We start from the raw sequence: 27353 nt of genomic DNA on the forward strand, positions 1-27353 counted from the left end.
AGAATTGATGTGTCTTCCCCACATTCTTATTTCCTCATCAAAGAACTTTGGTAGTGAATCAGTCCCTAATGCCCTGACAACTCTGAATCTCTGGAACACCATTACCTGTGTTACCTTTAGGGTTTAGCATGTACTACATTGATTAATATTAATCAGTAGAGTGTGAGCTCCCAATGGACTGTTATGGGGTCTGACTCGTCATTGTTGGTGCATGACAGTCTGTGGTCTCGATCAATGGTTGCTCAAAGTGGCTGGATTTTAGGATCACCTGGTGAGCTTTCAATACTACATAATGGAAAAAAGACAAACTTTCATGCCTCACGCCTAGATTTTCAGATGCAGTAGGTCTAGGCTGGGGTTCAGGAATCATAACTTTAGAACATTTCCTTGGTGATTCTAATGATCAGCCATGTTGGAGAACCAATGGTCTAAACTGAATTGAAACACGTTGTGTGTAAGCGTGTGAGCGTATGTGTATGTGTATGTTTGTATTTATAGTTCTGCCAATGAGATCTTAATTGCCTATCTGCCTGCCTTTCTTCCTTCCACTTAAGCAGTGCCAGACGTGCTCTCTGACCTCAGAGTTCTCATTATAGTGAGGGAAGAATTACAGCATGTAACTCTTTGTGTCTTCAGTGCCCGGCCCCCAGTGGCCAGCACTATGATTAGTAATTGCTTTCTTGGTGACTGTGAGAAACCCAGTTTTTGGTGTGCCTAATTTACATAGTGCAGCCAATCAGCTTGGCAGGAGCAGAAGTGAGACTCTAGTTTGTAACACCCTCTAAGATCCACTGTATTATACATCAGTCATATAGACAATCCCACAGGCCTCTTTGTTTCACCCTTGAGGGACTCCAAAATTTCTTGATGATTGATTGCCTTTCAGTAGTCCTTTTACAGATGGGGAAACTGAGACTTAGAAAGCAACTTTCCCAGGATCCCCAAGCTGATATGTGGGTAGTTGGGGTTTGAGCTGAAATCAACAGAGAATGGATTTGACTCCATATTAGTGCCTGACTCATAAAACCAAAGCTAATGTCTTAACATGACACGTAGAACTGATAACACTTATTATCCTAATCCTGGGCCATACATAGGCTGACAAAATTATTACCCAAATCAACTTTTTAAAAACATGGTTTTTTGTTTGAGCAAAGGAAGTATTTGTAGAAAAGATGAAAAGAGGGTGTTATTCATTCAGTCTTTTGCCCCTACCTCCCCAAAAGCACACAATCTTTATTACCTCTGAATTCTGATTTTAATCTAATATACACAAGGAAACCCTAGCAAATGATGGCAGGCCCAGAAGATTAGTTACAAGTAATTCAAACATGTTAGCACAAAAGAAAGCAAAATGATTTATGACCCATCAGTCGTTCTTTCCTCCCACAGATCTTAAAAATAAAAATTGGTCTTAGCTTCTCATTTTCAATGTGCTTTCTTCTTTTGACTTCTGTAAAACTTCCAAAGATATTAACACCTCTATATACAAAGAAGCAGTGGGGCAGTACATGTGACCTTATACATTTTTCACTCTTAAAGAAAAAATTATGAAATATTTGCTTTGAACCTGCTCTTCAATTCTAAGAGGAAGCTAATTTGAAAGATTCATAAATATTACTTAAGTGGCCAAACTATTTTTTTAATTTGAAACTAACATAAAATTCTAAGTTGAGCTGACTTGGTTGGAAAGGAGAAGGAATAACTCTGGCCTCCCTAAGCTTTGTCAGTTAAGAAGCAGATAGGAATTGGCAACCCCAAGAAGAGAAGAATAAGTTGAATGTATCTTCTCACACACCATTAAGTTAGAGCAGCTCATCATGGAGGGTTAGACTGGTCCATCTCTCTAGAAGGTAGAAAAAGTTAATTAACTACAACATCTTTTTTTTTTTTTTTTCTTTTTCCTCCCCTCCCTTTCCTCTCCCCATCACCCCTCTTATTCCTGATTACTCCTACCCCTTATTGGTTACCTACTGAATGTTTTCTGTACTTTTCTGCCTTTGTTTCAGAGTTTTAATCTGTTACTTAACTTGTGCTTAGGCTATTGTTGTGGAAGCTTCATTTTATTTTTCATCATTTTATTGTTAAAATTAATTTTGATAAGTGGCACATGGGGCTCAAGTGATGTATCTGAAGCTACAGTTAATAAGTAGAGGAGCCAGGACTTCATAAGTAGAGAACCTGGGGAGGTGGAACCCAGAGACTGTGTTCCTTTCCTTGAAGATATGCTGTCACACAGATTTCCATCCTCTTAAGGAAATAACAGTCAGTACAATGTACTGAGCCTTCTGTTATTAACATGGATGCTTTTTTTTTTTTTTTTTTTTGCTGTGGGATCTTAGTTCCCTGACCAGAGATCAAACCCGTGCCCCCGGCAGTGGAAGCACGGAGTCTTAACCACTGGACCACCAGGGAAGTCCCCAACTCTCAAGTTCTATTTAATTTTTTTCCTCATACTTCAATCTGTGCTTTAGAATAACTTTATGTGTATGAATAACTGATCTGGCTTGTTCAGTAGTTGAAATAATCACCTTGTCCTACTGTCCGTAGGTTTAATTTTTATTTTTCATATTGTTGATAATTTACAGTCTTATTTGGAAAGTAAATCCCCAAATGATCTCGTTTTATTTTTTTGCACTGAAGAATGATTATTCTCTTCTATATCTTTTCCAAGGGAAAGAAAATACCCTTCCATGTATTACTTGACAACTTTAACCCACTTCTAGATCTATTTAGGAAATCAAACATTTGGGGACAGACCGTGATGCGTATTCCTGACAATATGTGCCTATAACAGATGTCCACTTCCTGTGGGGATCTTCCTGTAAACATCATCATAAACTTCTACGTGTATGTGGCGTAGGGGTAAGACTGAAAACTTGGGTCCGCTTCAGCCCGGGTATGTTAGCTTCGCCGAGAGCAGAACTTCCCTCAGCTGCTAGAGGGGCTGCCTGGATTTTCCAGCCTGGCTCTGGTTTTCTGCAGTCACCGTCACCCTTTCCACCCCATCATCCCATTAGCGCTGGTGGCCTGACCTGGCCTCCTGCGTGCCGAGGAGGAAGGACAAGGACCCCAACTCACCCGACAGCAGCCGCAGCACTGGCAGCCTCCACACAAGGTGCCCAGGAGGCCGTTAATCACCTGAATGGCACAGATAAGTATCTGAACCGCCCCTGTGATCAGCAGGATGGAGAAGAGGGTCAGATGCCAGGGAATCACGTTGTCAGGCTTTTGGCACTGGCTCCATAAGTCACTGTCCCTGAGGTAATTTCTGTCGGGGACATAGGGGGAGAGAAAGGAGATGTTGGTAAAAAGTGTGCAATACCCTAGGCTAGAAAGTCACCATCACGATTTTTCTTTTGCAATACGATCTATCCAAGATATAAGTAAGCTCCATGAGAAAAAAAAAAAAAATCCCATAATAACAACACTTTTAAAAACAATACCTAACAATTTTACTGAGTGTAGGCTATGGTGCCAGACGCTGTTCTGAACATTTAACACATATTCACTCCTTTCTTTCTCATAGGAACTTTATGGTTCTTTTCTTCCATTTCACAAGTGAGAACACTGGGGCACAGAGTGGCTAAGTGACTTACCCCAGCTCACACAGCCGCTGAGCGACAGAGTGATTTTTATGAGCCGACCAGGAGGATGGGTACATTTAATATCTATTAAGGGGCAATGAAAACGGAGACACTCCAGGAGCAGAATCTCACAAATGTTCACGGCCTTTATCCTACTATTGTCCTTAGGGACCTTTGGGACTTCTGATAAATTATCTCTCACGTCTAGCGGCCGTGTGAAGCCATGTAAAGTACAATTGTGTCATATAGTTAAAGGGAAGAGCTTGATTCTTTTAAGGCCTACTTCTAGCCAAATTGTGAACTGACTCAGCTATATTTTTGTGAAGATGTAGGGTTTCCACCTGCAAAAAGAGTTAATTAACTAAAAGGAAGAAATAATCTGCTGCCTTAATACACATTTTATGAAAACCTTGAAACAGGAGAAACTGCAATATATTTATAAAATATATACATTAGGAGTCCACTGCAATATCAAGGGCAGTGGTATCTTTAAGACAACAGTGAGGGTAAAGCGGGTAAAATCTCTGCATCTTTATATTCCTTCTCACATTTTTAAAGCCGAAAATTGGTCTCTCCCTCTTCCTTTACGTGTCCTCCCTCCTTTCAAGGCCTCAGTAGGAAACTCTCCATCTGACTACTGAAGTAATATCCACCTCATTGTTTTTAGATCATTTTGACGATCTGTCTCTGATGATTTCTCCAGTGCATCAGTACACATTTATCTGAGATACATTCTGTATTAAGATTTTGAAAAATCTTTCAAACATGGAACATGCCCCAGAGTTTAGTAGAGCAGAAGGGATAAAGGAAAGAATGAGACTTTCTCTCTTGATTTAAAACTAAAACATTGTTTATCCCATGGATTCACCTTCCCCTGAGAATACAGGTTCCAGCAGCTCACTGGCTGTGTGACTTGTGTATCTCTCTGTAAAATGGGAATAACAATATCAAATCATAGGGTTAAATAAGGATTAAATTCAAGTGAGGATTAAATGAGTCAACACAAGTAAGGCACTTAGAACAGCGCCTAGCATATAGTAAGTTTTCAATAAACCCTAATGTTGTTATTATTTTACTTAAGCTGAGCAGTCTGGTCTAAAGGAAAAAGGCTGGTGTTTTGGATTCAGATGGACCTGGGTTTGAATCCAAGCATTCCTCTCACTGGCTGTGTATTCCTCACACAAGTCACCTACCACCCCCCACCCCCTGGCCTTCACATCAGTTTCTTCACCTGTAAAATGGGCTGAGAGCAACCTCACAATTGTGAAATTTCACTGAGATAATATACCTATGTATTGTTGAGTAAGACTTCTTTTCATTATGTTACTATTATTTTTAAAATTTATTTATTTTATTTATTTATTTTTGGCTGCGCTGGGTCTTCATTGCTGTGCGTGGTCTTTCTCTAGTTGCGGCGAGCGGGGGCCACTCTTCGTTGCGGTGCGCGGCCTTCTCACTGCGGTGGCTTCTCTTGTTGTGGAGCACGGGCTCTAGGCGCGCGGGTTTCGGTAGTTGTGGCACGTGGGCTCAGTGGTTGTGGCGCGCGGGCTTGGTTGCTCTGCGGCATGTGGTATCTGCCCGGACCAGGGCTCCAACCCGTGTCCCCTGCATCGGCAGGCGGATTCTTAACCACTGAGCCACCAGGGAAGCCCCCATTATGTTATTTTAAAAACACTCATTTTTCCATTCTGTTTTTTTCCATGTAGTCCTTCCTATCTTCACAATTTTGCAACTTGATGATTATAAGAGGTTATAAAAAGACAATATTTTCCAGGCACATTTTATAAAGGAAAGATCCTAAGGTGAAGTAATTGGCAGTGCCCAGTTGGGACCCTCGGCTGAAGAGTTTGTCCAGTGGTGGGACGACACCACCCCCTGGTGGTGATATTGTTGAACCGCTCACGGGGGAATTTGGAAGCAAGGATTGAGTTCGGGTGGAGAAATCCTCTGTTTCACTCCAGCTGCTGCCTCACCCCCTTACAAACCCTCGGGGATAGCTGTTCCACAGGCCCTTCTTCTTTCCCCCCAGACTCTCAGGTTCTGAGAGTCTCAGATCCAGGGAAATGATTGCTACGTCCAACCCTCCAACCCCGGGTGAGAGAGGGCCCTAATTTGTCATGGATCTGGAGGTTAATTGTGCTTCCACGTTCTGTGACATGAGGGGAGCTGAGGCAGTTTAAACCCACTGAATTTCATCCTTGTGAAGGGCGGTCCCACCTGAGATGCAGTAATTCCATCAACCTCAGAGCAGAACACCATGGATTTCATACAGCTCACTTCTTGCCAGCAGCAAAGGCAGCTGAAGGAAGGAGCAGGGGAGCCCGAGGGCTTTGGCTGGGTAACTCGGGCGCCACCTTCTCCTCTGAGACAGACCTCCTGATGCTCCTCCTGCCTTCAGCTGGCTGTGGTACCCCTTCTGTGCTTCCCAGCCCTCTGGTTCCTTCTGGTACACGGTGACCAGGACCCCGAGCTGTCCTCATCTGTCCATTTGTCTGTCTTCTCTTTGTGACTGTACAGCCACAAGGATGGAGACCACGTCCGCATCTCTGTCCCCAGTTCCGGCACGGGGAGTGTTCAGTAAATGAGCAGCTTTCATGTACGGGGTCCTGCCCGTGTTCTGGGCACCGGGCTAGCTGCGTTCCATCTTCCCTCCCAATCCTACGAGGAGGTGCTACTTTTCTTGAACAATATTTCCAGGAAATATTCACTGAATGAATGAACATATACACAGATTAAGAAGTTGAGGGGGGGAGGGGCAACATGGGGGAGGGGATTAAGAGGTACAAACAATTAGGTATAAAATAAGCTACAGGATATATTGGACAACACAGGGAATATAGCCAATATTTTATAATAACTACAAATGGAGTATAACCTTTAAAAATTGTGAATCACTACATTGTACACCTGTAACTTATGTAATATTGTACATCAACTGTACTTCAATTACAAGAAATGTACTGCTTAAAAAAAAGACATTTAAGTATTTAGAAAGTGTAAAAAAAAGAACTGAGGCTAGAGAATGTAAGTTCCTGGATTGGATCTTCCTTCTGTCTGCCTCCAAAGCCAGTGCTCTTAATCATTACACACATTCCCTGTATTTGAGTAATGTTATCCCTTTAGAATAATTAAAATATGATTAATTTATGAAATTTGATTTACACAATACATCTCTAATAGTGTGTATAGTTATCTCTAATAGTATGTCAATCAGAGTTTTCCTTTACCATAATAAAGAAATTATTCTCTTTGAACCTTCATGTGACTGGTTGAAAATACTGAAATTAATCACAAAATTATCATAAAAGCATAACATTTTAGAAAGTTCTAATGCTTCATAATAAATTCCATTCACAGCAATGCTATATTCATAAAAATGAATCATAACATTGAATGTTTGGCAGTTGCTACGTGGCAGTAATGGTACATTATGTACATCATGTTCTTTCATTCTTGCCTGAACCTGTGAGGTAGATCTTGCTGCCACCCCATTTCACAGAGAAAGAGCTGAAAAGTGAATGCATCACCCAAGGTCACACCACTGGTATGTGGCAGAGGTGGAATTGGACCCTAAGTCGAGTCGGGCCAAGGGCAAAGCCGGATCTTAACGTCTCTGGGGGTTTCCTGCTTCATGAAAGCTGAGAACAGGTTGGTGCAATGCCGTCTCACCCCGTCCATGTGGCTTTCAGCTCTGGGGAGGGTGTTCACAGCAGTGTAAGGGGTTTCTTGCTGATAAGTCATCATTGAAGAGCAGCTGCAGATAGTCTCAACTGAAAGTCCAGGCAGAACACTGAATGGTGTCAGTTCTGTGCTTAATGAGAGAGCCCTCTCCTCACCCCTGAATTCCTTCCCCAGGGAGCAGGGAGGGCTGCAGCCTGACCGGGCACTGCTGTGCTTGGCTGTGTCGCTTGTCTCTCTCCCACTTGCTGATTGTCTTTGGCCTTGCCTCCTGCGTTCTCTCCTGCAGCTGTCCCCAGGCCCTGTGCAAGCTGCTTCCCTTTTAGCAGCTCAGGGTCAAGGTAGAGGTAGCCGATTGTCTCAGAAAGGAAGACCTTGGTTGGGAGGAGGCCCTACTTCAAAGAAAGCCAAGAGGGTGTATCTCAAAATGTCCCAGATTTCTTTTCCCTTCTAGGATGCCTCTTTAGTACGGTTCCCATGACAGGAAAGGTTAACTGTCTTTGTTCCTTTAAAATGACTGCCAACAAACATTTTTAAGGAAAACAGAGCTAAATTCTACAGTCTTGAAGAGTCCTGATTTTTGCGTCCCAAGCTGGAAACCTCAGAATCCACCTTGTTAACCTTCCCTCTTTCTCCTCATACCTAACCCTGATGATTCCATCTCAGACAGTCTCTGACATTTCTCTCCTTTTGAGCCCCAATTCTGCTCAGGATTTTATCTGGATTGTTACTCTAATCTCCTACCTTGCTCCGTCTTTCAATTACTGAGACCTTCCATTCATCCTCCACGTCACTACCATCACGATCGTCCTACAACTCCCAAGTGGTCGTGGCTTGTCCTGCTTGAAGTCCTCTGCTGTTCCCCGGTGTCTTGAAGGTCTACCTGCCTCTCAATCACCCGCGTCCTGTGGGTTCCTCTTCACCACCCCCAACATTCACCCTGAGCTTCTGGCCACTCAGCGAACTGACATTCTCTGAGCACGTGAGCCCTTTTCGAGTTGCCTCAGGACTTTCTCTTCTCTCTGCCTGACATGTGCTTCCCATCCTCTCTGGAAGGACACTTCTGTGCATCTTCCCAAACCAGCCCTTGTCACCTCCTCCCAGAAGTTTCCCTTGCATGCCTCCATTTCCCCCTTTCGGCAAGTGAGGGTCTGTTCCCTGTCGTCACCCTAACTTACCATGTACTCACTGGGGCAGGGACCAGGTCTGTCCTTCTGTGCTCCATGTTTGGGACAGGCTTCAGCACAAAGTAAGGTCCTGTCAAGTGCTTTTGTTTTTTGAATTCTCCTACTAATCATTAGCTGCGAAGCCCTGGGCAAATTAGCTTTTTGAACTGTATTTTTCTACTGTAGGGATAACAAACCTTCTGAGATTTATGAGGAAGATTAGGTGAGATAATGCATGCAAAAATACTCAGCCATTAATCATTAGAAGGAGGAGGAGGAGAAAAATGAGGAGGAGGTGTTGGAGGAGGAGGGGAAGGAGGAAGACAAGGAGAAGGGAGAGATGCTGCCACTGCCATTTGGTGATAAGGGAAACTGTCCTGAGTCCTCTTCTTAGGTCTCATACAAGTGATTATTTCTTTTCACTCACTAAGTAGCTGTATATGAACGTTACACTTGCAGCTACAACAACAACTCCTGTGATGCTTACACACTGGGATCCAGTGGATAAGAAGAGTCCATGGGATAGTAAAGAAGATTGGAGACAGAGGCCACTGAGCCTTTCGAGAGGGACTCTACAAAAATCAAATAGTGCAAGTCAATAGAAACTGTGCTCTAGAAAAAGCACAGTTGTGACTTGAAGTCAGAAAACTTGGATTCAAGCTTCCATCATTAAGAACAGTATTCCTTTGGGCAAGTCAGTTCTCCTCTCCGGGCCTCAGCTGAATTACCTCTGAAGGAGCGCTTTTCGTGAGGATCAGATGAAACATTGTGGGTGAAGGCACGTTGTTAACTGAAAACACCAAGCAACACAAGGTGCAGGGATTGTTGGAAGAAACTCAAGATGAGCTTCTGCAGTTGGAGGGGAGGTTTGGAGCTGGCGGTGGGAGATAAGATCATAAAGGAAGACAGGACATATGGGATGTAGGGAGAACGGCAAGCTGAGGAAATCCCGCCAGGTGACGGGCGCAGTGAGACGTCCTGCCTGGACCCATCCTCCTGAAAGCCCTTCCTGTAGCAATCGTGGCCTATTTCACACCAAGAGTGGACTTGCATTTTATGTGGGATTAAATTCTAGAGTCAAGGCATGATGGAAAAGAGCACAAATAGTCAAAATCATTCTTATCTTATGAATCACCTGGAAAGTATAATATATATGATTTGGTAATAAACCCCTATGCAGCCATTTTTGATCATACTATGGTTTGAAGCCACTCCGCTGATGTCTAGGTATGCAAACCTTTCCCCTTCAGATAACTATCAAGGCCCTACAGTGAACAGAGGATGGGTGGAGAATTCCGAAATGTTCCTGCTTTCCCGCACAGTTTATTCTGTGTTTGTTATTAAAGCGCTCTAATCTGATACCTGTTAATGATGGGTTAGTTGCTGTTGTGAGGAGTAGATAAAACAACACATATGAAAGCATCTATCACATAGTAACGTGTGATACATGGGTCTGATGCGAATGCAAACTTGCTTCAGCAGGAGGACAGATGCAGAGGGCTTTGAAAAGTGGTTTCCTCAACGTAAATGTCCATCAACAGATGAATGGATAAAGAAGATGTGGTACATATATACAATGGAATAGTAGCCATAAAAAAGAATGAAATGATGCCATTTTCAGCAACATGGATGGACCTAGAGATTATCATACTAAGCGGACTAAGTCAGAAAGAGAAAGAAATATATATCACTTATATGTGGAATATAAAATATGACACAAATCACCATATCTATGAAACAGAAACAGATTCACAGATATAAAGAATGACGTGGTTGCCAAGTGGGGGGGGTGGGCCCGGGGAGGGATGGATTGGGTGTTTGGGGTTAGCAGATGAAACTATTATATAGAGAAGGGGTAAATAACAAGGTCCTACTGTAGAGCACAGGGAACTATATTCAATATCCTGTAATAAACCATAATGGAAAAGAAAATGAAAATATATGTATGTATAACTGAATTACTTTGCTGTATACGAGAAATTAATGCAACATTGTAAATCAACGATACTTCAACTAAAAAAAAAAAAAAAATTTAAAAAAATGAAAGAAAAGTGGTTTCCTTCCCTCCCCCAAGGTGGCAATTCCCATGGTGGCCCCCAGAGCAGCTGTCACTGTCCTGACCTGGGGCGTCAGTCCCAGCCCACCCTAAGCAAGTGTGAGTGTGCCAGGGGAGGGTGTGAGGCCCTCATGCCAGGACAATATAAGACCGTTGTACTGCCTTGGGGTGTTACTTGGCATGCCTTGTGTTTCTCTCTCTTTTGTTTTGGACATAGATTTATTCAAATTGATTTTAAGTCCATCAAGGGCAGCAGCGTTCACATTACAGAATAAATAGAAAACAGGTTCAATACTGCACTGACGCTTTGGATAGAAATACTAGCAGAAGGGTCCTTGAAAGGAGACATAATATGTAGCTTCACAGTCACACCCCTGGGTGGGGGGGAGGGAGCCATCGGGGGAGGGGCCTCGGGAGGTGGCTTAACCTTATGCTGACGGACTGCTGCTCAAGCAAGCCAAGCCCACGGCAGTCCTCTGTAAGAGGAGAGGGCTTTCCACAGTACAATAAACACCCATGGCAATCACTGCATGTGACATGAGGACATTAGAGGGCTTGTACCCCTGTTTAACTACAGAGAAGGGTGGGGATGATATTTTAGGTGAAACGCTTGTGGGCAAACTGAGACCTGGTGTCATACAGAACCGGCCTCCTCCATCTCCTCCATCTGAAAGCCTGCTCTCGAGGTTCTGCAGCCTCTCACTATACACTAATAAATAGGGGGTCTGACTCAAATACTCGGTGTCAGAGTTTTTTAGGCATGGCCCCATCCTCTGTGTAGAGGAGGACCCATCAACTCTAATTCCCGACCACCTAGATACGTCACTCCCTGTGTTATTGTCCATAATGATGAGCAAAACAGAGACTGTCCCAGCCCCCCTGGAAGTTAGCGTCTAGTGCAGCCCTATCTGACGATGCTGAATATTGTCCCTAATAGCCGTGCGCAGCTACTGAGTGCTGGAAATATGGCTAGCGTGATTGAGGAATTTTAAACTTTATTTCACTTACGTGAATTTAAGTTTAAGTAGACACGTATGGCAACTGTCTACTGCCTTGAGCAGTGCGGTCCAGGGGCAGAAAGATGTGTAATATAAAGAGACTAATAATACTTGAAGTTAGAAGACGTGAGTTAGCTCCCTGTCTCTGCTGCCCACTAATTGTGAGACCTGGAGCATATCACATTTGTTCAGCCCGCCTCGGTGGGGACTTACTACCTCTTGACGTTGTTGTGGACATTAAATTATAAATTTATTTATTTATTTATTTAGTGGTACGCGGGCCTCTCACTGCTGTGGCCTCTCCCGTTGCGGAGCACAGGCTCCGGACGCGCAGGCGCAGCGGTCACGGCTCACGGGCCCAGCCGCTCCGCGGCACGTGGGATCCTCCCGGACCGGGGCACGAACCCGTGTCCCCTGCGTCGGCAGGCGGACTCTCAACCACTGCGCCACCAGGGAAGCCCTACAAATTTATTTTTTTAAAAGTTCTTTATAAACTACAAAGTACCGTGAAAATATGAAGTGTCACTTTAATGAGTTCTATTAATAATAACTCTCATGAAGAACTTGAAGTGTTTTCGAGGTCGTTTTCCATAAATCTGCACCTTAAGAGATTGTTTAGTTATCCATCATTTGGGGTATTAGTGAAAGCCTCTGAGCTCTGTTAATGAGTAATCATTCTCGTTTTCTATTATAAGATTTTCAATGGAAGGCACTGGCCTCTGTTTATTAATATTATTAGTTGCCTCGTGTTGATGCTAATAAATGTTTGAATGCAAGTGGTGACACCACCAGCCTCCTTCCCTCAAGCCAACTGAGGCGCCCTCTTCCATGATTTCTCCTGGTGTCTGTCAAAAGAGCACCTAGAGGTGAGATCTTGTGTAACTCCACGCCACAACCCCAGCTCTGCCTCAAAGGAGCAACAAGCCTGAGACTTGTAAACTGAAGATGGTGGACCTTGAACGGTGTCCCCCGTGCGCCTTTACCTGCTGCTGCCCACAGTGGTGACATGTGAGCATTGAAGGGTGTACCTTACCCGTCCCGGAAGGGGTAGCCCCACGTGCTATTGTTGCCCACGAAGCATTTTGGACCCTTGTTGATGGAGACAGCTGAGATGATAAATGAGTATCCGGCACCCAAGACTCCAACCACAGCAAATATCGTGGAGGTGAACATCTGAAAGAGAAGGAGAGAGACCGCCAGGTTCTTAAGGTGTCCAGAGATGACACACAGCACGCCTAACTGGCCTGTCATTGAGCATGGTGAATATGGGGAAGTCACGGGGTATGCAGCCAGTTTTTACTGGCAATGGGGCCTGTGGGGTCTCCTAGAATGAATTTTGGTGTCTCATGTCCCTTTCTTCACCCCCACCCCCATCTTTTTCACCTATTCATTGACGACGCGAGTGCTAGTTATGGTTTGATACCCTTGAACAGGATTTTTAACCTTGTTAAGAACAGGTTGTCCTTCACAGGCCTAATATGGAAGACCAGTCTATTACAGAATCAAAGAATCTTAGAATGGGAAGTGATCTTCAGTTCTGTGGTCCAATCCTCTCACTGAGGCTAAGTCACGGTGGGGCCTCATGTGGAAGGAAGGTTCTGCTTATGAGAAAGGGTAAAAGTCTAGAATTTCTCCTCATCAGTCCTAGTTACTTTCCTTGAGTTCAAAAAGATTAAGTCCAACCTCTCTTCCATGAGGTAGCAACATTTAAAATATCTGAAGATATTTTATATCTTACACAAAAATATTTTCTGTATGACATCTCTCCACCCCTTCCACCCTCTGTAAGTTTTCTCTTCTTTGGGTTACACAAGTCCCATGATTCCAGTTCTTTTAAATATTTTTATATGACAGAGATTAATTAGTGAAAAATAGATTGTACTACATCTTTATTTATTTATTTATTATTTTTTTTGGTAAGAGGAAACAGCTTATCTTTTAAATTCTTTGCTTGCAAAATATTATCAAATGACAATTTTACAGAGATATGATCAGAGAGTATGAAGCCAAAAAATGTAGGAATTTGAAAGTACTATAGAGATCTGTTAGAGAGTTATTAATTCAGTAATATCTTTCTGAATTTGAAGATGTTTGTGGTATTTGGCATACATCTTTTTTAAAATTATAAAATCAAGACAGAATATAGAATATAAAAGGCAGAAACAATCCTGGAGCCCATCCAGGCTAACTCCCTCTTACAGATGAAAAAAAAAAGGACCTAGAGAGGCAATGTCCATTCTAAACAGTAATTAGAGAGTAGTGTGGAAACATTAATAATTCTGTAAATAGAGGTGGAAAATGATCACCTCTATTGCTTTGGGACATGAAGGTGTAGCGCAAAGTACAAGAGTTTAAAAGTCAGCAGAACCCAGTCTCAAATCTCAGTTTTGCTACTTTTCTCTGTGTGATGACTGGCTCTTAGTTTCTCATCTGTAAAATGGGCATGATAAAGCCTACCTAAATTAGATGTGATAACCCAAGTTAAATGTCAGATACTTCCTCTTTCCCCTTCCCTGTATTATTATCAATCGTTCTACAGTATATATTTGAGGGTTAGAGTGTAGAGAGGATCTAACTGTGCCTGGGCAACTGGAATCTGTGTAATCTGTTTAGCTGGGATTCATATTCATATCATATGTCATATCATATATAAATGTATTTTTTTTGAAAATTTATTTATTTATCTATTTATTTTTGGCTACGTTGGGTCCTTGTTTGCTATGTGCGCGATTTCTCTCTAGTTGTAGCCAGCAGGGCCTACTCTTCGTTGAGGTGCACGGGCTTCTCATTGTGGTGGCTTCTCTTTGTTGTCGAGCACGGGCTCTAGGCACATGGACTTCAGTAGTTGTGGCACGCAGGCTCAGTAGTTGTGGCACATGGGCTTAGTTGCTCCGCGGCATGTGGGATCTTCCCGGACCAGGGCTCGAACCCGTGTCCCCTGCATTGGCAGGCGGATTCTCAACCACTGCGCCACCAGGGAAGTCCCTATAAATGTATTTTTGATGCAACTTTCCAAAACTGAGCTCTGGCTCCATGCACCGTGTCTGACTTCCCATGTAGAACTGACCATTCCCTTCTTCATATTGAAAGAGAACAAGACCCTGTGGAGTTCCTGGGCATGGAAGCCTTTCCATGTCCCTGTTTCTTGTTTGTAGGGAACAGACTCTAGCCTCCATGACCTTCCCAGAATCCCAAAGAGCAGATTTGAACAGTTGCTAATCAGGGAATGGAGAGGATGCAGAGACAAGCCAAGACACAATAATTCAGCCTTGGGGCAGGGTCCTGGTTCCATCTCAAGGGATATACATAATAATATCTTTGAGCTCTTTATAGAACCAAAACCCCCAACAAATGCAAGATGTTAGCATTCTTCATTCCAGAGAAGGTCACAGTTTGATAATCTTGAGAAGCTCATCAGGAGACCACTTGAGACCAGATTAAAGAAGTTCAGGCCCTGCACACACCCTGATCCTCATCAGCAAAGCTGCCCTTGAACCATTGCTATAAAACTCCTCACCAAATCCTTCTAGGTTGGGACACAGTTTTTCAGGGCATGAGCCTGCTGTGTCCCCCTTTGCCAGGCAAAGCAATAAAGCTTTTCTTTTCTACTTCACCCAGAACTCTGTCTCAGAGATTCAATTTGGCACTGGTGTACAGAGGCCAAGTTTTCAGCATCCATATCTCCCACCTCCAGGACTCTAGAATGTATCAACTCCCATGATAGCACAGTATATATAACACATGACTGCATAGATGTTTATGTCTGTCTTCCCCAACCAGAGGACAGACTCTTTGAAGCCATGGACTGTGGGTTATTGGAAGATAGTTAGGACATTGCTCCACCCCTACCACCAACAGTTTGGTTTTTTTTTTTTTTTCCTCCCCAACTTATAAAAGGCACTGGATAACTACTTATTGGATATTTTCAATGACTAAAGTTCATATACTCATTATTTTAGATTTTTCTTCTTAATTTTTATGCCTAGGGTATCCTAAACCCATTCCCACCATCAAGAACATTGTGAATATAATCTAGGTCAGAAGTAAATAAAAATTTGGGTCAGTTTATCATGTTAGAACAGGCAATCATTTTTCCAAAGGATGTCTTGTTGAATAATTTTGGAAATTGTTGAATTGTATAAAGTTAAATAGGTTTCATTCCTGTTGTACTTCTAAGAATCTTTGTGATATGCTTCATACATATGTATACATATGTATTCATACATATGTATGAAGCTCCAAGAAGGGGATATACTATGTATACTGGAATGTAAGGAAAATTATTAGCTCTCAAATGATCCCTCAGAAGTGAGGGACTTGCTTTAGAGCTGTGCCCTTATTTAATACATCAGGTAATAGGACATTTCCTCAAATTTGAACAAACAAGTATTGTGTGGGAAAGACATTAGTCAGAAACAACCCAATTACTGTTGGATGACAGAATTATTTAAACATTTCCTTCTTAACACAGATTTGCTCATTATTCTAGGAAAGTTGACCTCACAATTCCTAGTTCCAGATATTATAGTTAACAAGCCTTTTAAAGGGCATTCTAATATAAGTATGTTTAGTGTTTACAGTCGTGGGGATCATTAATATAGACATTGCAAGAGGGATGTCTGAATACTGTCTTTATCTTATCTGAATTGATATTTATGACTGAGTGAAATTTCCACTGACAGCATCATACATGGATACAAAAATATCATTAAATGGAAAAAAAAGATGTGCTGTGGGAAACTTTTGATGGCTCCAGTGGTGTCTTTAGTGGGAGCAAAGACATTAAGGTCAAAAAACATGAAAACATTTTAAAATAAATGAGAGTGGAGGAGTACTATTTCAAAATCAATATATTAAAATTATTTTATATTTTACACATGTGATTTAAAATGTGCATATATCACAGAACGCCTATGCATATATTCACGTTAGTCAAAGAACTTTTTTTGAAACTGCTTTCTGGGAAAATAAAAGTTGATTTCATATGAAGTTTCACCTTATATTTGGGTATGTATTGTAACTTGATCAGGGTTTTCTGATCTCATAGGAGCCTGTAACTTCTTCCCTTGAGCCCTTGCAAAGACACACTTTGGGAGTTGCTGCTGCAATTTAACGAAAGCTTATCTAGCTACTTCTCTGTCTCTGAGATACTTCCATTGCGCCAATCAACTTGCTGTTTAGTTAGACACAGCTGGTATTAATCTAGGAATGGCCAGAACGTTCCAGTAGAGCAATTGAAAGCTTATGCTCAGGTCAGTTTTTCCTAATGTTTTACCTCTTGTCCTTTCAGAGTGAGGCTCTGAGTGGTCTGGAAACATTTTGACATGTGATCCTTGGGATGGATTGGATTGTCTCAATTAAAAATGAAGATTCTATGAAGGAAGGGTCTCTCATCTTAAAATTGCTTAAAAGTCTTCAAAAGCCAGAATTTCCACTAAATAAATGGTTAAATATTCTTATAATTTTGTTTTCACAAAAATGACAATCTCAAAAACCTTCTAGTGCAATCATCTCACTTTCTAGATAATGCAAAGAGCTTCATTCTGAGACAGCCCTAGACGTATTATCTCATTTAATCTTCTCAACAAACCTGTGAGGTGGGTGTGATTATCTACATTTTCCAGACAGGAAACCGAGACTACTAGAAATTAAGATAATCGCTCTAAATCAAACAAAGAGTAAAGTGGTGGGACTAGGATCAGTCCATGGCCACTTGTTTCCAAAGCCCATGCTTTTGTGACTTTCTCAAATCACACATCTAGAAGGTGGCTGAGCTAGATTAAGAACTGGGGTCTCAGGGGAAGGGGCAACGTATGGGTGGAGGACAAGAAGTACAAACTATTAGGTATAAAACATGTTACAGGGATATACTGGACAACACGGGGAATATAGTCAAAATTTTATAGTAACTATAAGTGGAGTATAACATTTAAAAATTGTGAATCACTATATTGTACATCTGTGACATATTAATATTGTACAGCAACTATACTTCAAAAAAACAAAACAATAGAACTGGGTCTCCCTCCCAGTCTAGTATCCTGTACCTACCACCTCTTCAAATACACACACACAAAAAAAAAACACACTGCCACTAGCGCCAGATATTCTGTTATTTGCAAATTTCTCTGTGAATGACATTGATTCTCTCACAGAAATAAAACGACAGATAAGGAAAAAAATATCTTTTTGCTTATCTGACCTTCTGATCTTGAGTTCTAATTATTAGTCAGGAATCATGAAACTATTGATTATTAAGAATGGAAGGGGGCTTCCCTGGTGGCGCAGTGGTTGAGAGTCCGCCTGCCGATGCAGGAGACACGGGTTCGTGCCCTGGTCCGGGAAGATCCCACATGCCGCGGAGCAACTAAGCCCGTGAGCCATGGCCGCTGGGCCTGCGCGTCCGGAGCCTGTGCTCCGCAACGGGAGAGGCCACAACAGTGAGAGGCCCGCATACCACAAAAAAAAAAAAAAAAAAAAAAAAAAAAGAATGGAAGGGTATCTAAAATTGCTGTAAGAGAAAAGAAAGATCATTTTTCTGGGAAGGCAGTTTGGAAGTCTGCGGAAACCAGGGTTCCGGCCTCCTCAGAATGACCCAGGCCCCCGCCTCCCTGGCCTCGGCTTCTGGTGGCAAACAGAAGAAAGGGGTGGGTGGTTCTAGAATGTCCCTTCGACTAAAACAGCTCCGGATTTCATCATCCACTGGCTGGTAATGAGAGGAGAAATCTGTTTTGTGCTATTCCTGCTGTGTGAGATGAGTGGAGGATTTTAGATATCCTTCCTGGAACATTTCAACAGGCAAATGTTTACAGACACAGAAAGTGAGTACAAATGCAAATAGTCCTCATTTAAGGCAAGTCTGAGTAAATGAAAAACCAGGTTAATATAAAATAGCAATGAGATAATTTTCCCCTTTATCGAAGAGTCCCCCTTGTAAGCACCTCTATCCCAACACTGTCCAAATGAAATATAATGCGAGAATATACATAATAAAAATTTTCTAGTAACACTTCTTAAAAGGTTTAAAAAAATGAGGTTAATTTTGATATTTCCTTTAACTCAGCATATCCAACATACTATCATTTCAACAGGTAATCAATATAAAAACTACTAATGAGATATTTTATATTCTTCTTTTATACTAATTCTTTGAAATCTGGTATGTGTTTTATACTTATGGTACATCTCAATTTTTCTTTTTCTTTTTTGTGGCCAAGGCTCGCAGCATGAAGGATCTTAGTTCCCCGACCAGAGATTGAACCCGTGCCCCCTGCAGTGGAAGCACAGAGTCTTAACCACTGGACCACGAGGGAAGTCCCAGGTACGTCTCAATTTTTTAAAAAATTATTTATTTATTTATAGCGTCTTTATAGCAGTATAATTGCTTCACAATGGTGTGCTAGTTTCTGCTTTACAACATAGTGGATCAGCCACACACATACACACATATATCCCCACATCTCCTCCCTCTTGAGTCTCCCTCTCACCCTCCCTATCCCACCCCTCTAGGTGGTCACAAAGCACCGAGCTCATCTCCCTGTGCTATGCGGCTGCTTCCCACTAGCTATCTATTTTACGTTTGGTAGTGTCTATATGTCCACGCCACTCTCTCACTTTGTCCCAGCTTACCCTTCCCCCTCCCCGTGTCCTCAAGTCCATTCTCTAGTAGGTCTGCACCTTTATTCCCCTCCTGCCCCTAGCTACATGTAAAAGAACGAAATTAGTACATCTCAGTTTTGATTGGCCACATTCCATGTGCTCAATAGCCACATGTGGACAGTGGCTCCTGTATTGGACAGTACAGTCTAGAACATTCGGAAGATTGATTTTTGGTAGTAAAAGTTTAAAAAAAAATGGATGGATATGGTCTGTACTGATTCCCTGATTACGGTTACTCGCAGGAGGGAGGGATGTATAACAGAGGAGGGCAAGACAGTGACCCTCCGTTGAAGCAATAAGGTTTTATTTCTTTTACAAAACTTTCTGAAGACAGTATGGCATCCAGTTACAATTTCATAAAGCTAAAGGTAGTATGTTTTGTTTTTGTATTCACATTTGAAATATCTCACCTTGAAATTAAAAAAAATACTCCAAATAATTTTTCATAACTTTTCCAGAATGGAATCCCTACATGAAGCAAGGTACACTTTATGTCACTTTGTTTTAAGTCATTTTGTGTTTAGAAGTCTTTAAAAAATTGCTACGTTTACTACTCTGAGATATTATCAATCTTAAAATCAGATGATTCCATTTATCATGGGTTTCATGATACAAAATTTTTCATGTTAAAAGAGAAGTTATTGAAATCACGTTGAATATGTTAGGGAGCAGACGCTTCAAGTTGGTGGTTTTTAAATTAAACAGGCAAAAGGCCTGGAATATTTCTGGAAGGAGACACAATAATTGGAAACACTAGTAACCTCTGGGGAAGGGCGTTGCCAGACTTTGGAGTCAGGAATGTGTGGCTTCCGTTGTAGTTTTTGTACTATGGACATGTTTTCCCTATTTAAAATGAACAAATAGTAAAGGGGGACGCTACCGTGTAGTGTAGTGGTCAAGGGCATGGGATACAGGCAGACAGATCTGGGTCTGAGTCCTGGTTCCTTCCTCATGAACGTGGGAAGTTCATCTTTCTAAGATCTCCATTTTCTCTTCTGTAAAATAAGCCTCGATGGTAACTACCTCTCTCCCAGAGATCATAATAGGTAAGACAGCTAATCAAAAATAGGAAATAGGGAATCAAATTTGATAAGTGTCATTATTATATCACAGTGTTTTAATAATCATAGCCTCACATACTTTAACCTTCCAGAAGTACAGAGACATACAGAGAGAAAAATAAAAGTAAACAGGCTGACTGTCTTATGGTTGCTCAGCACACATGTTCAGTCTGTATTTCTAAAGAAATACGTGTTAATGTATATGCTGTAAATACTTCCCTTGAAACGGAAGAAGGGGATTCACCATGTGTCAGCTTTAAGGCCTCCCCCTCTACTGGGCTCTGGAGGCAGACGATGTGGGATGAGATCTCAGCTCTGCCCTGGTCCGTGGTGTGTACTTATGTCAGCTGACGCAGATGGAGGAGGGGTGGGGGGCTGAGAAGCGGGGAAGGGTGGGTGGTTCGGAGACATGGCATTTTGAGGCTTGGGTGGCGGCAACATGTTGGAGAATCATCTCTGGTGGGCACGAAGGTTCCCCTCAGCAAGTTTTCTAAGAGGTACATAGATATTACTTGAAATGTTTCCTCCCTTAAACATTAATGTCCTCCTGTATTTTCTGCCTCAGCCTTGGGAAGCCCGGAAGAGAGACAGGGGCGTCGTGGGCGCGGTGGTCAGAAACTCAACTTGCAAGAGCTTCAGTTTCCTTATTTATAAAACGGGAAGTTTAATGCCTAACTCATTAGGGGCTATTGTGAGAATGGAGCCTGATAAAGGACGGAAATCACCTGAAATCCTCCCAGAGTGTTCGTTCACTTCATTCATCCAACAAGCATTTATCGAGGACCATGTGTCCTCAGTACCCCGGGCACTTGGTACTACTCTCCCCTGCCCTGCACGCTGAGGCTTGCAACCTCTTCCCCCATTCTTGCAATGTCCTTACAAAAGGTAGCAACTGCCACGGTCCATTTTACAGCAGAGGATTTTGAAGCATAGAAAACATTTACCGAAGCAATAGGGTTTCATACGTTATTTCTCCTTTTAAGATAATCTGTTATTTCAAAAGAAATGTCTTTCTTAAATCGCCCTCAAACGGGCTGTCCTTGCAAGGAATGCAGAGGCGGCTGTCAGCGCCAGTGCTCTTGGCCTCAGGAAGTACTGACGGCAGAAGTGCTCACACAGAAGGCATCCCTAAGGGGCACTGGCAAGCCGAGCTGGTCATGGGGAGAAGTGCTGACTACAGTGAATAGACTGATTTATGACCTAACCAAGATCTTCCTTCAGAACAGGTCTGTCAACCATCTGGCCCTGACTATGGGTTGGGGGGGGGGGGGCTTTATCTGCCTGATATACTTTCAGGTTGCTGAAATGCCAGCCTACCCCTAAATATCTCCTTTATCAGGCCCATTATTAGAGACACTCTTCTGAGTCAAGGTCAAGGTCTTCTAAAGGCTCTTATTAAAGAACATACTTAACACAAAAGAATTGATAAAATTAATCAGCTGTCCCATTGGACCCTGAGATGTAAAATTTTTTTTTTTTTTTTTAAGGATTAGAGGGCCGGAGACCCTGACCAACCACAGATCAGCAGCTAGGGCACCTCCAGATTTGGAGAACGAGGTAGAGACCTAACTACAAACCCAGGCCAGGGTTTCCAAAGCCCACCTTGGAAGTCACCCTCCTCGCATAGCTTTTGCTCCAGGGCTCCCCTTTCTCAACTCTCATTTACCCTAATTTTTTTTTTTTTTTTTTTTTTTTTTTTTGCGGTACGCTGGCCTCTCACCGTTGTGGCCTCTCCCGTTGCGGAACACAGGCTCCGGACGCGCATGCGCAGCGACCATGGCTCACGGGCCCAGCCGCTCCGCGGCACGTGGGATCTTCCTGGACCGGGGCACGAACCCGCGTCCCCTGCGTCGGCAGGCGGACTCTCAACCACTGCGCCACCAGGGAAGCCCCCTACCCTAATTTATTTGAAAGATTGCAGATCCCTGGGACTGTGTTTCAGTGTTGCTCTGCCTCAGAGAAGAGTTTGCCTCTATTTTTTAGTTTCACTTAATGAAACTATCAATTAGGTGACCTCAAGATTTTTTTTTTTTTTTCCAGCTCATTGTCTTGCTTTGTCTCTACAGCCATCACATCCTTCTTCCACTATTGATTCCTATGTCCTGGTTTTACTACCCGAGGGAAGGGAAGAGAATGATGCAGCTGACTTCTGGGGACTATTCCAGAAAGATGCAGCAAAGAGGAGAGGAGAGAGAGAGGCCGGGAAACAAATGATGGAGAGCAAAGCTGTGAACACAGCCACAGGATTTAGCTCAGCAGCCCTTGGCCTAGTCTGTTCCTGCCTCACACACCTTTCTACCCAACAGGATTTCTTACCCCACGTTCCTCAGAAGCCCAGTGTTCCTTAAACACCTGGAGGCGAAGCCTGTGAGCCTTTGGAAAACTAATTCAAATCTTTAGCATTATAGTACCAATCAAATTATGCTACAGCTTTTTTTCTTTTTGTCTGACAAAATGTTTGTAAATACCTTTCTTTAGAAACTGATGATTGTTCCAGAACCTCAGAACATTAAGGAAACTTGGCTCTAAAGCAGGGGCATGAACCCAGTGGCCCTTAGGGGTGGGTGAAGAGCTCAGTCACGCCCAGTGCAGGCCGTTTTTGTGTCAAACTGGAGGCTCAGGAGTAACAGGTTATTTTTTTGTTTTTCGTAAAAGGAGTAAGATATCTAGATATTTTTTTGTGAAATCTCTCTACTTTTAAAAGTTGGCAGCTGGGCTTCCCTGGTGGCGCAGCGGTTGAGAGTCCGCCTGCCGACGCAGGGGACGCGGGTTCGTGCCCCGGTCCGGGAGGATCTCACGTGCCGCGGAGCGGCTGGGCCCGTGAGCCGTGGCCGCTGCGCCTGCGCGTCCGGAGCCTGTGCTCCGCAAAGGGAGAGGCCACAACAGTGAGAGGCCCGCGTACCGCAAAAAAAAAAAAAAAAAAGCTGGCAGCTGACTAACAAACAAATGAACCCCAAACAAGAAACCCTTCTGCTGGCCACCTAGAGTGTGGCGCCCCTGGTACAGGGCAGCTCTGGCTGTGTCTTGGTTCCCAGCTGGCAGAGCTGGTCCTTTGACGGGCACTATTACCCTTGTGGACAGTCAGCCAGTGGCTAAGAGGAGTCATCTGCACCCCCACACCAAGGGCAGATTCCCCTCGTGGGGTGAGGAAACCCAATCAGAGAGTTGAATTGGGCAGACCAAATGTTTCAGATTGTGTTGGCTCAACGGTGCTTGTAAAAATGTGACTTTTCTGCCTTCCTCTTGGACTTCACATAAATCTAATTTGACCTTTTTTTTTTTTTTTTTTTTTTTTTTTTTTTTGTGGTACGCGGGCCTCTCACTGCTGTGGCCTCTCCCGCCGCGGAGCACAGGCTCCGGACGCGCAGGCTCAGCGGCCATGGCTCACGGGCCCAGCCGCTCCGCGGCACGTGGGATCTTCCCGGACCGGGGCACGAACCCGCGTCCCCCGCATCGGCAGGCGGGCTCTCAACCACTGCGCCACCAGGGAAGACCCATAAATCTAATTTGAAAACACTCTTTGCACAATACTTTGAATATTGTTTCGCATGTCACTTTGGTTATGTATAAGCCTAAAAACAAAAGAAATAAACAAAAACCCTGGCTAATCTTCATACTTCTACTCAGCACCAGGGAATGAGCTGTTAGATTTCTAAGTAATTCATCCAACTTTCTTAATTGCTAATTTTTTTCAAATTCTTGTTTCCAATGTATTGCCCCCAAATCCACAAGGTATAATGGGATTAGATTTCAAAGAGAAAAAGAGTTACATATTTATTCCTTTCCTTTATAATTAAGTACAGTAAAATATCATTATATATAACACATGTTACATAACTGTATCAAATGAATTGTGGTTGATTTTTACATCTCTTTGTAAATGATGATTTTAAATGTTGCTATAATAACCAATGCTTGATGGTGTTGAAAAGGTGAGAACATTCTCTTTGAATGATCCTCCATCTCTCATGGAAAAGCATCATTGTGTTTGCAGTGCACCAGCCTCAGCCCTTCGTATGTAGTCAATAGATATTTTTTAATTGACTGAGCAAATAGTGATGAGAAGGAAATGTTAGAGATGATTCTGTTTCAGGACAAATTGCTACACCTTTCCCTTTAAGAGGGTAAGGTAAGAGTGTGTAATTCATCATTGGGGTTCTCTTAGATGGACAATTGAATCTCGGGAAATTAGAGCAGGAGCTGGTCTTACTCATCATCCAGCCAGTAATTCCAGTTCAGCCTTCTTCATTTTTGCCACATCAATGTACCCGAACTCAATATTTTTCTTTAAGTCAACTTTCTATTTTATTCATTTATATCACCTCTATGAATGAAAAACTAGAATCATTAACACACATAAACAAAATATTATTGAATTTCTAGTTAATGTTTCCTGCATTCCTGGAGCTGGAGACTTGGTAGAAAGGGAGATTACAAAGGATTAGAAATAGTAAAGACATTTCCATCAAAATGAGAGTTTTCTTGATAGAATCGAGAGGACTGAAGGAGAATCAAAAGTAACTTCCTATGTTATTGAAAGATAGAGCACATCTGTGTACTAGCAGAGCTTGTCTGTACTTGAGACATTCTGATCTAGTCCAACTTCCTCATCTTATAGATGAACAGAGGAAGGCAGAGAGCCACCCCAGTTGTGGAAATGGAACCCAACCCACTCCCAGCCTTCCCCCCACTCCAGCTGGGAATGGTGAAGCCTAGTTTCTCTAGCTTGCCCACTAAAGACGGACGGCTGCAGGAAACAAGAAAGGAAACCGAAGGCCTGAGGCAAAAATCCAGGTAGAGGTAGGCAAGTGCTGAGCCTCTGAAGCAGTGAAGCTGGCAGTGTTGTGGAAGGAGAGTTTAGGGGGCTGTGGGGGAGGGGAGGTTACCATCTGTCATCCTGTCCCAGCTCCCCTTTACAGATGAGGCAATGCAGAGCCAGAGAAGGGAAATGACCTGCCGAGGTCTCAGGGCTTCGAAGTGGTAGAGGGAGAGTCACAGCCCCCGTCCCCGCCTTGCGAGCAGGCATTCCTCATATGGCATCACTGCAATTTTCCAACTCTGATATCCCTGCCTGTTGGTAACATTTTAAATGGTACTCATACCCTACAAGTAGGAGGGCTATGGTTTTAAATTTTTATGATTATTGTTATTTTGCACCAGCAAGAATCTCACCTTCATCCCTGTACCAGCTGCCCCCAGAGTCCTGCCTGGGGCCAGTCACTCATCACCACGGTGCCCAGCGCAAGGAAGCCCTGCACCCCGGGGGCAGTTCTGGCGGCTGCCCCTCCAACTCACCGCAAAGCGCTTCCCACAGCTCTCGTTGCCACAGCACCTGCAGCAGTCATTGTTCTCCAGGCCCAAAAACACCAGCGCGGGGAAGATCATCTACCGGCAAAAGAAGCACCTCAGGGTGGGTCTGGTCTGGCACGTGAAGGGGGCGCCCCGAGCCTGCCTGCCCGCCCGCGTGAGGAACTACATCTGCCACGTGGGACTCGGTGGCCAAAGAGGATGGCAAGAGCTAACGGAGCCTGGCTGGTGGGTAGACAGGTATTATGGAGTCTTTAGGTTCTCTTTGGCCTAACTGCAGCTCCAAGGCAAGATGTCAAGATATGACACCCCGAGTTTCCATTTACAGGGTGGGGTAGGACAGGGATAAGAAACTTGTCCTCAGCTGGCATGAAACATGAATCTCTCTCCCTCTCTCTCTAAACCAGAGGTCCCCAACTGCTACTGGAAACGAGGGGTAAAGAAATCATTAGCGCAAGAGTGGAGGAGGAACCCACAGACACCTCCTTCCCTTGGTGGGTTTTAGTCAATCGATTCACTAGAAAATGTGTGCTCCTTCCCCAACCTCTTGGACCCGGCACCGCAGCCTTATCTTGTTAAAGATATTATGCGGCTCTCAGTTTGGTTCAGGGAAGGCAACTGACCCATGGGAGCTGCCAGCCTAAGCTTGGGGGTTTCATTACTTAGTCAATTTAGTGCACATGCCTCTGGCAAGTCCCAATAGGGAAGGGAAAAGAGTAAAGTGCTGACTCTTCAGCATGCGATGCTTGGGCTTTCGTTAGCAACTAAACCTCTTCCTGTTCAGTAAGTACCCAATTTTAAAAGGATGGAGCAAAAATCTCCTTTGGGGAGATTTTAAGGCTTCCTTACTCACCAAGACCCCGCTTCCTAATATTCCTCCAAAATACCAGACCTCGTCAGAAAGGTGGTCATTGTTGTCTATCACTTTTCCTCCGGGGAAAAACAGCAGGAGGTGAGCCAGGAAGGCAGACACAGCGAGGGGAATGAGGGTACTACCCAGGCACTTGGCACACCTCTCAGTGCACATGCCGGGGAGGTAGGATGCAGGTCTCGATATGAGCCCCCTCGATGCCTCCTTCACAGGCTCTCTTCTGAGTTATCCGCCGCAGAGGCGTGATAATTGTCCCCAGATCAATCCGGACTTTGGAGCTGAGAAGCAAGATCAGCCTGTGAACTGTGTCCTTGGAGTCGCTTCAACTTCTGAAATATAGCACAACCTCAATGGCGATGGACATTTATACATTCTCCCTGACCCGAAGTCTTTTTTATTTTTTTCTGCACCCTCATAAATAAGATTGCGAGCATTTTGCCATGGAGACCAATAACCTCTGTTAATAATCCACCAGCACAGACAAGACACTCAACCTTGCTGCAATTGAACTTAGGGCTGGAACAAAGAGCATCTGGGACTCCTGCACCTTTAAACTGACAAAGGCCCTGCACAAATCAAGAAATATTTCCCCCAGGCTCTTTACAAATCACTGTAAAATTGAGTTACATCCTAGCTGAAATCAGGTCTCCTGAGTACTTAATGGTCTACAGTGCGTGTCTTTGTCTTTTCCGCTGAAAGCCTAGCATGCGAAAGAGTTATTTGGAAGAGCTTCTGTTTTCCTCAATAGGAAAATAACAATTTGATGGTCTCGTTGGGTATTGCTGAGCTCAGGCCTACAGGAATTTTTTAAAGGACAAAATCAGAATAACTATTTATTTTATTGCCTGATTACTCTATTTCTATACTTGCTACTCCATTAAGTTATATCTCTTTCCCAACCTGGCATGATAGAAATAGCAAAAACTGTTTTCCCAGTCGCCTTGTTCACCTATAGCTTCCACGCAGGAAT

General features: G+C 43.3%; 1 protein-coding gene across 1 annotated transcript; it reads right to left on the bottom strand.

The window, feature by feature from the left end:
* Positions 1-1242: 1242 nt before the first annotated feature.
* Positions 1243-26584, bottom strand: TM4SF4 (transmembrane 4 L six family member 4). Its single transcript, XM_059064230.2, has 5 exons — positions 26366-26584; positions 25501-25590; positions 12519-12658; positions 3082-3271; positions 1243-1846 (listed from the first exon to the last, which is right to left on the bottom strand). The coding sequence occupies exons 1-5, from the start codon at positions 26537-26539 to the stop codon at positions 1829-1831; spliced, it is 612 nt and encodes a 203-aa protein (XP_058920213.1). The 5' UTR covers positions 26540-26584; the 3' UTR covers positions 1243-1828.
* Positions 26585-27353: the final 769 nt, after the last annotated feature.

Source organism: Kogia breviceps, chromosome 5, assembly GCF_026419965.1.
Source record: "Kogia breviceps isolate mKogBre1 chromosome 5, mKogBre1 haplotype 1, whole genome shotgun sequence".
Taxonomy (NCBI): domain Eukaryota; kingdom Metazoa; phylum Chordata; class Mammalia; order Artiodactyla; family Physeteridae; genus Kogia; species Kogia breviceps.

Bases quoted from the DNA above. Each gene is read 5' to 3' on its own strand.
- TM4SF4 (XM_059064230.2), bottom strand. From the start codon at position 26,539: ATGTGCACTGAGAGGTGTGCCAAGTGCCTGGGTAGTACCCTCATTCCC. The intron at 25,591-26,365 runs GTGAGTAAGGAA...TTTTGCCGGTAG, and splicing joins TATTAGGAAGCGGGGTCTTG to ATGATCTTCCCCGCGCTGGT. The intron at 3,272-12,518 runs GTAAGGTACACC...TGTCCCCGACAG, and splicing joins GGCTACCCCTTCCGGGACGG to AAATTACCTCAGGGACAGTG.